The 14,975-nt window shown below is 36.3% G+C and overlaps 2 protein-coding genes across 2 annotated transcripts; both read right to left on the bottom strand.

The window, feature by feature from the left end:
- Nucleotides 1-3,277: 3,277 nt before the first annotated feature.
- Nucleotides 3,278-4,306, bottom strand: LOC138882250 (uncharacterized). The gene has a single exon (XM_070162769.1). It carries the CDS (start codon nt 4,304-4,306, stop codon nt 3,278-3,280), a length of 1,029 nt encoding a protein of 342 aa, XP_070018870.1.
- Nucleotides 4,307-7,835: 3,529 nt separating this feature from the next.
- Nucleotides 7,836-13,817, bottom strand: LOC104218023 (monodehydroascorbate reductase 4, peroxisomal). Its single transcript, XM_009768416.1, has 7 exons — nt 13,625-13,817; nt 12,579-12,630; nt 11,891-11,971; nt 10,845-10,963; nt 9,748-9,967; nt 9,091-9,209; nt 7,836-8,732 (listed from the first exon to the last, which is right to left on the bottom strand). Exons 1-7 carry the CDS (start codon nt 13,742-13,744, stop codon nt 7,995-7,997), a joined length of 1,449 nt encoding a protein of 482 aa, XP_009766718.1. The 5' UTR covers nt 13,745-13,817; the 3' UTR covers nt 7,836-7,994.
- Nucleotides 13,818-14,975: the final 1,158 nt, after the last annotated feature.

Below are 14,975 nucleotides of genomic sequence, written 5' to 3' on the forward strand. Positions count from 1 at the left end.
TCGGGCAGTAGGTTTAAAAAGGTAAGGCAGGTCTGTATAAGAGGGGGAACACTAGAAGTGAGAATTTTAGAGTTAAATAGGCTGAATTTTTAACACCTAAAAGTTCAGTAATTGGAGAAAGTTAAAAGAGAGGGTTGAGAGATAAAAAACTAAAAAGTGAAGTCTTTCTTCCACTATTAAAAATCAGTGCTAGTTTGCTACTGTATCATTGAAGCTTCAAGCTTCTTTTCTTTGAGTGTTTGAAAACCAGAAAACTACCGCCTATGTCTGGTCCTTTCTGTTGCTGCCTGTGATTGCATTTGGTATTGATGGGGTCTCAAGTGGTTTTTTCCTGGGTTACTACTTGGGTATTTGCTACTACTTCACTGGTTATTGCTGGATTTTTTGCTTGATTTTAAAATCTATCACTGGTTTCTCGTTGCTGGTTGTTACTGGTTGCTGGGTGTTGCTGTTGTTGTATGCTACTGCATTTCTGCTGATCTTACTCTTCTTTTTCTTCCAATATCAGGTACACAACTGATACACTGGTTACTATAAACTGAAACATGAAGCATGAATACAAATAAAGAGTTGAAGTTTTAATTTGATTTAGTTTTGTTACTGATTGTACTTAGGACATTCTATACACTACTGTTTTTTTTGTAAAAAAAATTTTCTACCATTTCTGTATAACTGGACAGTGTTATAGTAATGTAGTCAATAATGTCCCGTTGTTTTAGTTTGGTTATTAGGCAGTATAGGTTCAAATGCATGTTAAATAAAACCAGGCCAGTAGATTGTTTTAATATCATGGCAATCTAGCTCCAACAATCAATTGTTTGAATTTAGGATTAAAACTAGACCCTTAAGTTACTTCATTCCAACTAATTGCTCTTTCTAAAACTTGCATGTAACTTGCTTAGTTAGATACGATCATCTTATATCTTTGTAAGTGCAAAAAATTGTAAACATGTGTAGAAATAATTAACTAGGCCCAATATTGGAATAAGACGGCCCAAGTCACGTTTAATACTACATGCGGTGAACCTGAGCCCACGTTGGCCAACGGGCTGTCCATATTATGTTTACATTCTGATTTAACAAATTGCATTCGGAACCCGACTATAACAACTCGTAAGCATGTAAATAAATTAGGGCATTTTCTCTTTCATTTTTAGAGACAAATTTAATAGAAAAAATGTAGGCACTTTAGGATTATCCTTTTAAAATAAACGAGATGAGCCTCGCCCAATAAAACGCACAAGTTGTGGGGCCCTCAATAATTGGTTAATAATTGTATAGACTTCGGGATCGGCCGTTTAGCAAATTTCACGGCCTTACCCAAAATAATGATACGCTAGTCGCTTTAGGCGCGCCTTTAACAATTTACTTTCTTAAACTCGGGTGCACATTTATGTGACCCAAATCCAAATCTCAACAGAGTCGAAATGTGTCGATAACCACGGGTACATTAATGTGACGTAGTTCGAGATACGTTTTTCACAATGTTGTAATTCCCTTTTAAAATAATAATAATAATAAAAGCAGTAAAGAGTTTAAAGTTTGCACACAAGTTCATAATTGTATAAAATCAGATAATTAAGCTAAATACGACAGTTGAGCGACCGTGCTAGAACCACGGAACTCGGGAATGCCTAAAACCTTCTCCCGAGTTAACAGAATTCCTTATCCGGATTTCTTGTTTGCGGACTGTAATACAGAGTCATTCTTTTCCTCGATTCGGGATTAAAACCAGTGACTTGGGACACCATAAATCTCCCAAGTGGCGACTCTGATCCTTAAATAATAAATTCCGTTTCGATTGTCCTTTAATTGGAAAAACTCCACTTACCCCTTACGCCCCTGCGGGCGCAAGTAAAAAGGAGGTATGACAACGAGAAAGGATATTTTTCTGGGTTCGAAAATTGGAGGCAATTGCTATTCATTTTTGTTTTCAATGGAATTCAATTGAGGATGATGTCGACTCAGGTTCATCTGTAAAAAGTCCATTCGTGGTTTCGTTTGCGTCTCTGTTTGAAGTTGATTGTCGGTGCAAATTCTGATCGTAGCTGCTGATTCATCTCATTCGTGTAATTACGGAAAATTTCCATCAGTTAAAGCTTATCATTCAGGCTGTCATTCAGTTAAATTTCAGATTCACTGAGGTCTATTTCCATTTTCTTCTACTGTTTTATGTTATGTGATATCATATTTTTTGCTAATTTCTCTGTCGATGCTCTATGTTGTTGAATGAGTTCTTACCTCATTGAGAATGTCTTAAAATGTCTTTACTCAACTTGGTTTTGTTGTTTAGTTTTATGTGTGTTTGAATGAGTTTAATGGTCATGATGAATTTATTATTTACTGTTACAACTCTTCATTGATGGATAAATATTTGAGGCTTCAAGATTAACTTCTGCTTACTTAAGAATTTAATTCATTAATTAATTAGATTGATTTTAAAACAAGTGTTAGGCTATGGAATTGGGAATCAAAAAATGAAAAGAAGCTTGAGCATCAGATGTGTTCTACGGTTTATATTCTGTTATCTTAATCGCTAGATGAATGTATTAGGCCGTTATCACTTGGGTAGGCAAACTTTAGGATTTTTGTTAGTTTTGAGGCGATAGGTCGTCCCTTAGTTAAATTTATCCAGGGAATGCCCCGAAGGATTTGTATATATTTTTATCCGGGGTATGCCCTGTAGTATTCTTTAATTGGAGGCCATGGTGGACATCGTAGAAGAAGTAGCCTAGGATAGTTTTGAGCTTTAATTTTCCTTCTTTTAATTTTCTTTCATTTAGGCGGGGACGACCTCAAGCCTCATGTGTGTTTATTTTGCTTTTCTGTATTTTTACCTCAACTTGAATATTTTAAAAGTCAACTTGATCATGTATGCAACCATACCAGTTACGGGACTCGGGGAATGCCTAACACCTTCTCCCCGAGTCAAATGAACCCCCTTACCCAAATCTCTAGTGCGGACTTAGTTTTGGAGTCCAAAGTGTTTTAAAGGAAAAATTATTTTTAAAAGCGGTGACCTGGCACACCGAAATCAATGTCAGGTGGCGACTCTGACTTATTTTCTTTTGAACACAACTTTGTCACCTATAATTAAAAATCCTTTTTGAGCTTTACAAATCTTTTTATTAATTTAAGATGGTTAGTGAAGTTGGTTAAAAAAGGGGTGTGACAATATTTACAAGTATAACAAAAAACCCTCTCAAAATTGACTTAGATTTGGGCATGCAGCCCCAAATCTAGTGCCCTCATTCCTTTATGACTACTCAGCTACAATCTATCGATAAAAATTGAACTCCTGCAATTTCCTAGCTACCTTAAAATTCAAATTTCCTCGACAATGTACTTCTTGAACTATCATTCTGATTAACTCCTCACAGCTCCTTTGTGTTCCTCGAAATGTTCTCCAATTTCTTTCCTGCCAAATGTAATACACAACACAAGCTAGTAGCATTCTATAGATTACATATATTTGTTTCTTCCCTGCTGCATGTCTTACAGTCCATTGAATTTCATCATTCCACCCATGCACATCTCTTGTTATTCCCAGCCATTGTAGCAGCTTCCTCCATATTACTGTTGAATAGTTGCACTTGAAGAATAGATGATCATGGCTTTCTGTTGCTCTTCCACATAGCGAGCAATCTGAACAAATTGCTATACCCCAGCCTAGTAATATGTCTCTCATGTACAGTCTTCCAAGAATTGCCAAGTACAAGTTGAATATCCATTTTGGGTTTCTAATGTTGTTACAAACTAACCTCTTCCATTCCACTTTAGGTAGTTCACCTCTGAGCTTATCATATACCAGCCTGATGGAGTATTCCTGCATGTTCATCACTTCTTTTATACCTATACTTGCCTCATTCAAGTATTTAGTAGCACATAAGATTTTCTGAGTGAGCCAAACAGCTTGTTTAACCTTCACATTCCATACTACCTGTTGTTTGAAATAGTAAGTGTAAATCCATTGTATCCACACGCGGTCCTTTTTCTTGTCTATATTCCATATATGTTTGATCAAAGCAGCTCTATTCCATATTAAGATATCTGTTATGTTCAAACCCCCTGCAGATTTTGGCCAACACAATTGCTTCCAAACTACTAGAGCTTTAGCCTTGTTCTTCGTTTCTCCTGTCCATAAAAACCTTTTGCAAATTGTGTCAATTCCTCGAATGATCTTCTTAGGCAGAGGGAAGATTTGGGACCAAAAAGATTGAATAGCAAACAGTACGCTTTTGATCAATTGCAATCTTCCTGCATATGATAGGAATTTGGCTGTCCACTGCTTGATTCTGCCTAGCATCTTATCCAGTAGAGGTTGACATTGAGTTGCGGATAATCTCTTAGTACTCAGTGGGACTCTTAGATACCTGAAAGGTAGGGAGCCTATGGAAAAACCTCTTAGTACTCAGGTCTGATTGCAGACCAAGATAAAAGTTCCATATATATTTTGGAGGGGTTACAAAGGATATCCAACAACAAAATGTTAATTAGATTAAATTCCCATCTTTAGTAACCTCACTATATTTTCAAAATTCGTCCCTTATTTTAGTTGGCAATGTACATCTGCCATTTTGTGAATAGCATTGTATTCAAAACAAAGTTACAACAATAACAACAACCACCCAGTGTAATCCCACAAGTGGGATTTGGGGAGGATAGGATGTACGCAGCCTTACCCCTACCATGGAAGGGTAGAGATACTGTTTTCGATAGACCCTCGGCTAAAGAAGGTGAAAGAACCCTGATAGCAAGTAATAGCAAGACAAATAATTAGAAAACTAAATCGAAGATAGTAACAGAGAATATGAAAGAGGTACTGATAACAAGTAATAACAAGATAATATATTTAGAAAACTAAATCCAAGGCAGCAAACGAGAATATGAACGAATTACTGCTAGCAAACTATGGAATTACCGATAGCAAGTAATAACGGAACAAGACATGCGAATATAGCAAACTAAGGAAAAAAGGGTACCGTACTAGCACTAATACTATCGAACTAGAGAAGACAAAGAGAAACACACGACTAGCTACTAATCTTCTACCATAATCTTCAACCTCCACACCCTTCTATCTAGGGTCATATCCTCGGTTAGCTCAAGCTGCGCCATGTCCTGCCTGATTCCCTCTCCCCAAGACTTCTTTGGCCTACCTCTACCCTTCATCTTACCTCCCAAGGCCAACCTCTCACATCTCCTGACTAGCGGATCTGTGCTTATCCTCTTAATATGCCCGAACCATCTCAACCTCGCCTCACGCATCTTTGCCTCCACAGGGGTCACTCCTACCTTGTCCCGAATAACTTCATTCCTAATTCTATCCAACTATGCTCACACATCTATCTCAACATTCTCATTTCCGTTACTTTCATCTGCTAGACATGGGAGTTTTTAACTGGCCAACACTCTGCCCAATACAACATAGTCGGTCTAACCACTATCTTGTAGAACTTACCCTTAAGTCTCAACGGCATATTCTTATCACACAAGACACCGGAAGCTAGCCTCCACTTCATCCACCCTGCTCTGATACGGTATGTGACATCCTCATCTATCTCCCCATCCTTATGAATTATAGACCCCAGATACTTGAAACTCTCTCTGCTGAGAATGACTTGTGTATCGAGCCTCACATCCTTGTCCGCCTCCTGGGTAAAACCGTTGAACTTGCACTCCAAGTACTCTGTCTTGGTCCTGCTCAACTTGAAACCCTTAGACTCCAGAGTATGTCTCCAGACCTCCAGCCTCTTGTTAACACCACCTTGAATCTCATCAGGACTATGTCATCCGCAAACAACAAGCATCAAGGCACCTCCCCTAAAACGAAGTTACAACATGATGAGAATTAAACGTTAAGTGTTTTTGTCTTCAAACTTGAATGTACCTTTCAAACATGAGATTTAGCATTCAAACTACCTAATATGTAGACTTCAAAAATAGATGCATGAATTCATGGAGTAAGTTTTTAATGGAAGTTCCAATTCTCCAACAACATATACCATTAACATTGATTTATTTTGATGTTCTTCCAGTTTTTTTAAAGCTGTCTTTTTCTCCTATTATCTGGACCACTGTTAAACATAAGCAATATTACTACTATTAATAAGAAGGAATGAGAGGAGTTTCCGGTCAATGTGAATTGACATCAAAACCAATTCACTTCAGTCGCTAAAAGGCACTTTACTGAGGGCAATTTTGTCATTTCATATGCATATGTGTCCTGTCATTTACTAAAAGGCCACCGCCTGCTATGTTTGACTTCTACTGACGTTTTTGGTGACTGTGTCTTTTTGTTTCTCTCTGTTTCCTTCTTCCGTTTTCTTAGTTTACAGTTAATTGAAGCTTGAAGTTTCATGACTATGCTACAAACAGACTTTGACCTGAGTAATGCAAACAATCTCGAAATTCCAAAGTTCATCAATTTAAGTAAGTAGAACACCATGATATTTATAATTATCGCTAATCATCCATGGAGTTATTTAAATTCTACATTGATCCAGATTTTGATAAATTCACTCTTTTCAACTTTCCAACTTAAAATTTATTCCATGTTCGAACTTCAAATTTGAACAATTTCACATTTAATGAGCATTCCCAAATATCTTATTTAATATTTCATTTATAATAATTGATTAATTATTTCATAATATTGTATTAGCTCCTCTATTTCAACATATTAATCAACTTCTGATGTATTGGAGAAGGGGGAAAAGACCATCTTTTGGTAAGGAAGATGGGGTTGTGGGAGGAGAGAAAAGTATTAGGGGAAAGACACAGTAATGAAAAGGGAAAACACCTTGGAGTTTTATTTTAAAACTAAATGACATTGATATAGACATTAAGAAATTAAATCTTTTGAGATGGTTTAAGATAATGATGGTGGTGAATGGACGGGGTATCCCACATTCTTTGTTAAACAACAACAACAACATGACATGTGATTTTTTCTTCCTTTACGGATTGGATTTTGGAGAAATACACAAGCATTTTTCCTTCTTTTGGCTAATATATGGAGTTTACAAGTTTTAAGAGTTAACTTGGTCAGAATCGCCGTGCAGTGGTTTGTATCTGTATTTCTAAGTAATTGTTTGATGCCTACTTTTAAGTGGTAACGGTTGAAGAAGCACGAAAGTTGTGCATGATTTTGTTTACTCAATATAATGCATACTACTTTGCTTACTAAATTGAAGCTAGGCCTACTGTTATGCAAATCGGGAAAACACTGGATAACTGGACTTTTTATACAAAATGTTGAACCTAATTCAAGTCACTTTTAAACTTTCCTTAGATAAACAGTCGTACATATAGGTCCAATATATTTGGTTTCAAGTATTAATAATTAGTAGAATGGCTATATCAGTGAACCATAAATTAGTAATTACAGTATGAAATGGCAAGGACTATGATGAGTATTAAAATCATTTTTTTTTCAAATAAGGCCTTTCACAATACAGAGTTCTTTGACTTCAATTAATTTATTTTTAATATTACGTGATTATTCAATATTAATCAAACTGCCCATATTATAATATTGTGAGTGATTAGTTATTGAGAGACACCTAGATTAACTCCGTCTAGAATTGAAGCTCTAGCTGATAATATGCACTTAATGAGTAAAAACTTAGTGTACATTTTGATATTTGGTTGGAAAAATCCCCAATAATTGATATGATTATCTTTGAACTATGTCAAGATCGGCTGAAATACATGTTCTTATACGAGGTAAAGTGCTTGCAGTTTTTTCTATTTCTCATAATGAGGTAGTTTTGTTCACGTTGGGCCCGGGCGAAGCCCGGGCTACCCTTACTAGTGAACATAACAGAGCATGATGAGAAATTGAAGACAAAATGTATATTAATATATACTGTAAAGACAGAATACATGTTTGTAAGATTGAAGCCATTCTCAGGCTAAGTATTTCGAATTCTCTAAGCTAAAAATGATACAACACAGCTGGAATCATCGTGTAAAAATCTTCCACGCGGAAATTACCACCTTCTACGCCTCCGACCATACCAGTATGCAAATGCAGCAATTGATGCAGCCAATATGACTCCAGCTGTTGCATGCCAGGCATATAAAGGTTTCTCCACTACAAGAGTGGAAGCCGAACCACTGCTGACAACAACAGCCTCCTCCGATGGCTCTGGTATACGACTCAATGTCAATGCAAATCCTAACCCTTGTTTTTCAAGATCAACCAAGTCTTCAATTGCTGGTTTGAGCCTTGTGATCTTTGCAATAGCCTCGTACTCCTCTTTTGTTCCACCCTCTAGAAAAGACCCAACAACTTGACCCTTGTTCACCCAGTATGCCCCGAAACGATTTCCAGAAAAATCCCCAAAATGGACTACATCACCAGTATTGTCTCCATAGAACTGCCAAGAGAGTGTAAACACTCTGGAGTAAAAGAATGGCAAGTAGTCAAACTCGGTTGTTTTCTCTGGTTCCATGATTGCAGCTACTGCATGCCTTGCCGCCTTCCTTGCAAAATCAACATGCTCAAGTCTCCGTGTTTCACTGAAAATTTTGACAGGAAAAGTAGCAACATCCCCAACAGCATAAACTGAGTTGTTGCTTGATTGCATTCGGCCATTGACTTTTATCCCTCCTTTCTCGAGAGTAAGTTGCCCTTCAAAAAGGCTGGTATTTGGTCGAATTCCGATGCCTACTATGACCATGTCAGCAGGTAGCTTAGTTCCATCTCTCAGATTCACTGCAGTGACCTGCATAACAAGTTCGCGCATTCCAGCATCATGTTCAGTATAACTTCAGTGATATATATAATAGGGAAATGCAACAGATGGTCAATGTTGATGAATGTTTGTTCCAGCTTTAACAAAGTGACTAGTCAAACTGAGTTTGGAAATCTTCAGTAGAAGTTTAACCTTTTATTATGTAAAAAGGATCAAACAAAACTTTTTTCAAGAACTCATTAACTGAGTTTGCATTAACAAAGTAACTAGTCAAATTGAGGTTGGAAATCTTCAGAAATAAGTAAACGCGAAAGCAGTTCAAACAAACACTTGCTCGAAAAGCTTTTCAAACAAACACCACCTAAGTGAAGCGAGCAACAGGCTTTACCTTCTGATCAGAGTCGAAATCAAATGATGTCAAGACCGTTCCCTTGACAAACTGAACACCTTTTGACTTGTAAAATTCTTCGTAGTAACTTGCAATCTTAGGAGTAAATAGGCGGGCCACTAGCAATAAAAGAAAAGGAACAAAAATCAAATGTTTTACATAAAAATAGAAAAAACACCAGTTTGTCTGCTGATGAACTTAAGATAGAATAGCAAAATGGTTGCGCCTTTGTGGTTTATTACTATGACTTACTGGGGACTTCCGGATTTAAGAAATATGAGAAAGAAAACATAAGCTCTCAATATCTGATTTCATGTTTTGAGGAAATATGTGGGTGGAAGTCCCACATTTTGTACAGTTTTCACATATTTAAATCATTTGTTGATTACTGGGGTTACTGATTCTTTTATCTAATAATAGCATGGTTTGGAGAGTAAGACGTGACAGATTTAAAATAGTCGTTTCTACTTTCTGGACGAAATGCAACTAATAAAATTATACTAATGTTCCGTATCAAAAATAAACTTATACTAATGCATTATTCTTAGGAGAGGGAAAAAGCAGTTTTGACTTCTGATATCATTTGCAAACAACCTAAAGAAACTCTGAGTAAGAAACAGCAAAGAAAGTTTTCCACCGTCACAATAGAATACTTACTACAATGTGCTTCTGGAAAGACCATGGTAACATTTATGTTGTTGATCACCAAAGAAGCAGCACATTCCATTCCTATGTAGCCACCACCAATTACAACAGCATTTCCACCACTGCTGGATTGCATCACATTAACCAGCCTGTTTGCATCAGCCAAATCTCGTAAATAACATACACCATCAGCATCTGATCCACTCACTCCAAACTCTTCAAGCTTCAAAGCCTAACAGTACATGCCAACCAAAAGTCAGAGCCTTTATAAATTTCTTCCTTCATTGTCCACTAGGGACTTAGTCTTCGAGGTTGAACTTTGTCCATACCAAAGAAAGCCTTTGGCATGAACCTCCAAAGCTCACTCATTAATCCAATTCTGTTTCAAACTCTCAATGCTGAACTAAAAGAAATCTACCCATCTGAATGTCCATGAAGCCTAACATCTATGCTAAGAAGCTTGACACCCAGTTTCTGCAACAGAGTGGAGGCACAGGGCACATATCAAAATGCTTGTATGAAAATTTCATGCTACTGATTCTTGACATTCTTCTCAAGACGCGAAGAAAAAGAATGTACCTCCAGAGGCTGATGTACCAAATAATATGTTTGCTTGTATATGTTTACTTTTAAAATCACATGCACAAGATAATGCAGAAGCAAGGTATTGCTATAAAGCAGAATTTTCATTATTCTTTAGATATAAGTGCAGCATAATTGTCTGTCACGTTTGGTCAAATTCACTGACCTCTCTACAAATCACTTAAAACAAGCTACTAGTCCTTGTTCACTCCATCAGAAGATCACACTGCTCCAATACCCTAATGCATGATAATATACAACAAAATATGGTGCTACAATAGGCTCCTAGGGCCTAGCTCAAGTGGCCAAGGGTGGTGGATCTGTGTCTTAGGTCACAGGTTCAAGCCCCCACACCATGCAAAAGCAAAGCCTGGTATTTAAGTGGAGAAGGATAGAGGGGCGAGCCCATTATCCACCGAGTTTCGAAGGCTGCGGTTGGTCCAAAGGATCGGCCCCAGACAGATTTCTCGGACATCAAAAAAAAAAGATGGTACTACAATAGAAAAGACCAAGGATAAATTAGATACCCGAGCACCAGTTGCCACTATGAGAATCTTGTAGGTTATGGTTTCACCAGTTGCAGTCAACAGTGTCTTCCGTCTCACGTCAGCTGATTTTACACGAGTCCCAAGGACCAATTCAATGCCTAAAGGGAATAACACAATGAATGAGTTATCAATATTCTAAGGAAGACATCATCATTCCTTCGAACTGAAAATATCATTAGAACTAAAAGTAACAGCTTAACATAATTACATATTCTAACACTGACACCAGTTGCCAGCAATTTTTTCTCATTGCCATCCAAAGCTAGAGCATTATGTTTACGGTTGTTGAAGCTCCTTTTTAGTGCCTCAATATCAGTATTGCTGCTGTAAAAGCAGACTAATTTCACCTCTATAAAAGCAAGAATGTCACTCTCAAAATCTTCTGCCCTGATTCTAATCTTTCAACGCATGTGCTAAAGATGAAATATATTGAGATATTGTAACTCTCTTGGTTCCACCATTTATTCCAATTTATCAGGAATTATTTCATGTTCTTCCTATATAACAAGGTTTCCACTACGCCATGCAAAGATGAACTTCTGAATGCAAAGACTAATCACTCATCACATTATCTGTACGAAACGGAAATCTTCTCAATAGGAAGTCCTAAAAACATCCTTAGCTCTGAAGACGTCCACATGTGATGAGTTAAACTAGTTGGTACAGTCTGCTTAAGCTCTTAGTTTGTGATCCTTATCACATTTTTTAAAGATGAGTTGCATGGGCATGTAGTCAAAGTTATGTGATCGCTTCTGGAGATTTCGAAGCTTAACCAAAAACCAATAACAAAATTATGCTGCTAAATAACTAAAATAGAATAACACGTAGTTTGATTCTACAGCTCTATGCAAGTAATTCAATAGCCCTTTATAAGCTCAAGACAGTCAGTAGCAGAAAAGGGATGTGATCACTTAGGACAATTTTACACATATCTATGACACCATAAATTCAAATTGATGATGTATAGATGCCTACTAAAACATTAATACAAAATGTTAAGGCAGCAAAAGATCTTAAGAAATTACCATGCTCCTTGTACCACTTAGGGGTCAACCTTTCCTCATTCGTACCGACACAACAATGAAAAGCAGGCAGACGTGCCGGATCTACATAGAATAAAATCTCAACAAGTATAAACAAAAGAATATAGGAGAGGAGAGAAAAGAAGAAACTGTAGAAACAACTCATCCAAATAACGGTTAAGTGACTGTAAAGATAGCACCAGTCCGTTTGTTACTAGTGTAATCAGGACACTACAATTAATCTTACATGCTTCCAATATAACAAGATGTCCATGATAACACCCGGGAAGATATGAGTCAAAGAAGCATAAAACTGCTAAATGAAAATTGCACAACAGGAGCTTCAGAATATTGGAAAAGATGGTTACATGCGATTAACTTTATTAAATGTGAACCGTGCTATTTGCCGTAGTAAATGTGCATTTCATATTTCCTTCAGGAAATCCTCCCAACTCTTACCATCCTCCCCACCACAAACTCTTGAATATACCAATTTCCTGTGGTAGCATGTCTAGCTTAACAGTAGCTAGAGCCAGGGAGGATTCCCACTATTAATGATTGCAGGATATTGCCAAAATCAAAGACACAACCGCACAAGTAAACTTTTTTTTGAATCTAGAGAAAGCATGATCATCCGCTTGAAGAAATTTAAGATTAAAATCTGAACAGATATGAGGTGACTAAGATATACCTTCTGGTAGTAAATAACCCTTGCTTAATGCAGGTCGTTCATAAGGAGCAACCTGAAAAAAGAAAAGGAACGAAGATGAGGTAGGAAAAATATGGAAGCTCCAACAAGAGAGAGCCATCATGTGTTGCCATCCACATCCAGTGAATGATGTCTCCATAAAGAAGTAACTGATCAATTTTGGTCTTATTTTGTTTAATTAGGGAAGGTAAGAGTTCATGAGAAATGAGGGGCAGATCACTCAAAGCAATGGTCTTCGTTTTGTCTAATGACATTAAATTGGAGAATATGGAACAATAAATAGCTAAGTTCTATGCATATTTTGCTCCAACAGAAAGAATCCTTGAAAAAGGGGAACGAGGAGAGGGAGGAACATAATAAAGAGATAACCATTCCGGCATAGCTTCAAGTAGGCAGTATGCACTGTGTACTAAAAAAGTCAATAGCAGATCCAAACATTGTTAGCATTTCTATCATGTGACATTGTTATTGGAATCAGAACAGCTTTTCACGATTCCCCCTAGTAAATCAAATATCCACCCTATTCCTCCTAAATTTTCTAATAGTTAATGAACAGAGGCTTGGGAAAAATACTTGTTATTCACATCTCCTCATAAACCAACAGTCTTAGAATTAATGAAATTCTAACCAAAGACACTATTTTTAAGTATCCTCAGATATATTCTATGTCATCAGTTATTCTAGACTAAAAAATTAGCTGCTGTAAACATATAATTTCCATCAACATTAAGCTGAAGCTATAAAAACAAAAAAATTCAATTTGATTCAATTTCTCAAATGTGACTCCTGCTGTCAAACAAACTATATCATAAAATCCACAATTCAGCTCAGATATAGAAAAAAAAAACTCAAATTGGTCAAAATTCAGAAGAAGAAGACAAAAACAAGTTAAAACTTTAAAAATACTGCAAATAAATTGGGACTAAAACTGAGCTCGAATAAGAAAAAGTAACCAATATTAACATTTAACAGTCAAAACAATATAATAATAAAATAGAACTGAAGAAAGTGAAAAAAGTAGAAATTACAGGTTCTTCAGAGATGATGCAGAGTTCACCATGAGAGACACCTCGTTTAACAAATTCATGAGCTGCGTAACCAGCTGCAACTCCACCGCCCAATATTACATACACAAACGCCCTTCCCATTTCCCAATTTTCGTACAAATTCTAAGGACCAAACACAACCCAAAGCCAAAGACCTATTTCTTATTTTCCTTAGCCTTAAAAAAAGAGATTACAGGATAATTCAATTAACGTGGGGCTGCGGCGCTCTGCCAATTCTATTGCTCCTTTTACCATTTTACCCTTTTTGATAAGTAATTCCTTAAATTCTTCCTTTGTAGTTGTACCCTATGAAAGCCCCTTCATATTTGGATAATTTGCACTTTTATACCCTCACATAATAACAAGGTTTGATTCGGTAGTATGTTTTTATAACTAACCGTTGTTTTCGTTCATTGTTGATCACCTTACTATCTTATTGCTTTTATTCTGTTTTTATATGACTTTTTGGTACTGTCTCTTTTTGTCTATATTTTCATTAATATGGTGCTTATGCTTTCCTGAGCTGAGGCTCTATTGGAAATAGCATATCTATCCTCACAAGCTAGGGGTAAAGTCTGCGTACACACTACCCACCCCAGACCTCACGGTGTAGGATAATACTGAGTATGTTGTTGTTGTTATTGTTAATTTGATCCTTGTCGTATTAAGTTAAATCACATCAACCTTAAATTAATGGGCTTTTTTTACTTTTAGCCCATGCCATAAATTATTTACATTTTATAGTCGAAAAAAGTGTATAAAATTTGTATATTTTTGTATATAACATACAATATATATATATATACAAAAAAAAATTAACTATTATTTTGAGAGCGGCTACACAATGTCATATTCCCTAAATTTAATTGGTAGGTGTACTTTTAACCTTCTTCTTGTGAATCTTGACAAAATTAGCATACTATTAACTGTTAAATTATTTACTATACGTGTATTATTTTGAGTTTGTATTGTTCCTTTGTATTTGACGGGAATATAGATCTAAGATAATCTAATACAATATGTGAGGTATGAGACTAAAAACACATATTTTAATTCAATCAAGATTAAATATGCTTCGTAAAATATTATAAAGGACCAAAATAAAAAGTTACTAAAAAATTGAGGGATGAAAGTGCAATTACTCCTTTATTATTATTATTATTCAGATTTTAAAGTTTTCTTCTTCTGGTTTGATAGGTGATTTTTGTAGGGAAGCTATGTAGCGGGACCCACTGAAGGAGACAATAAGCAGTGATAGTAATACACGTGGAATAAGATATGATCTTTTTGCATAGAGGTGTGTGAAGGACGGTTGATGATTAAGTTGACTGTG

The sequence above is a fragment of the Nicotiana sylvestris genome, chromosome 2, assembly GCF_000393655.2.
Source record: "Nicotiana sylvestris chromosome 2, ASM39365v2, whole genome shotgun sequence".
NCBI lineage: Eukaryota > Viridiplantae > Streptophyta > Magnoliopsida > Solanales > Solanaceae > Nicotiana > Nicotiana sylvestris.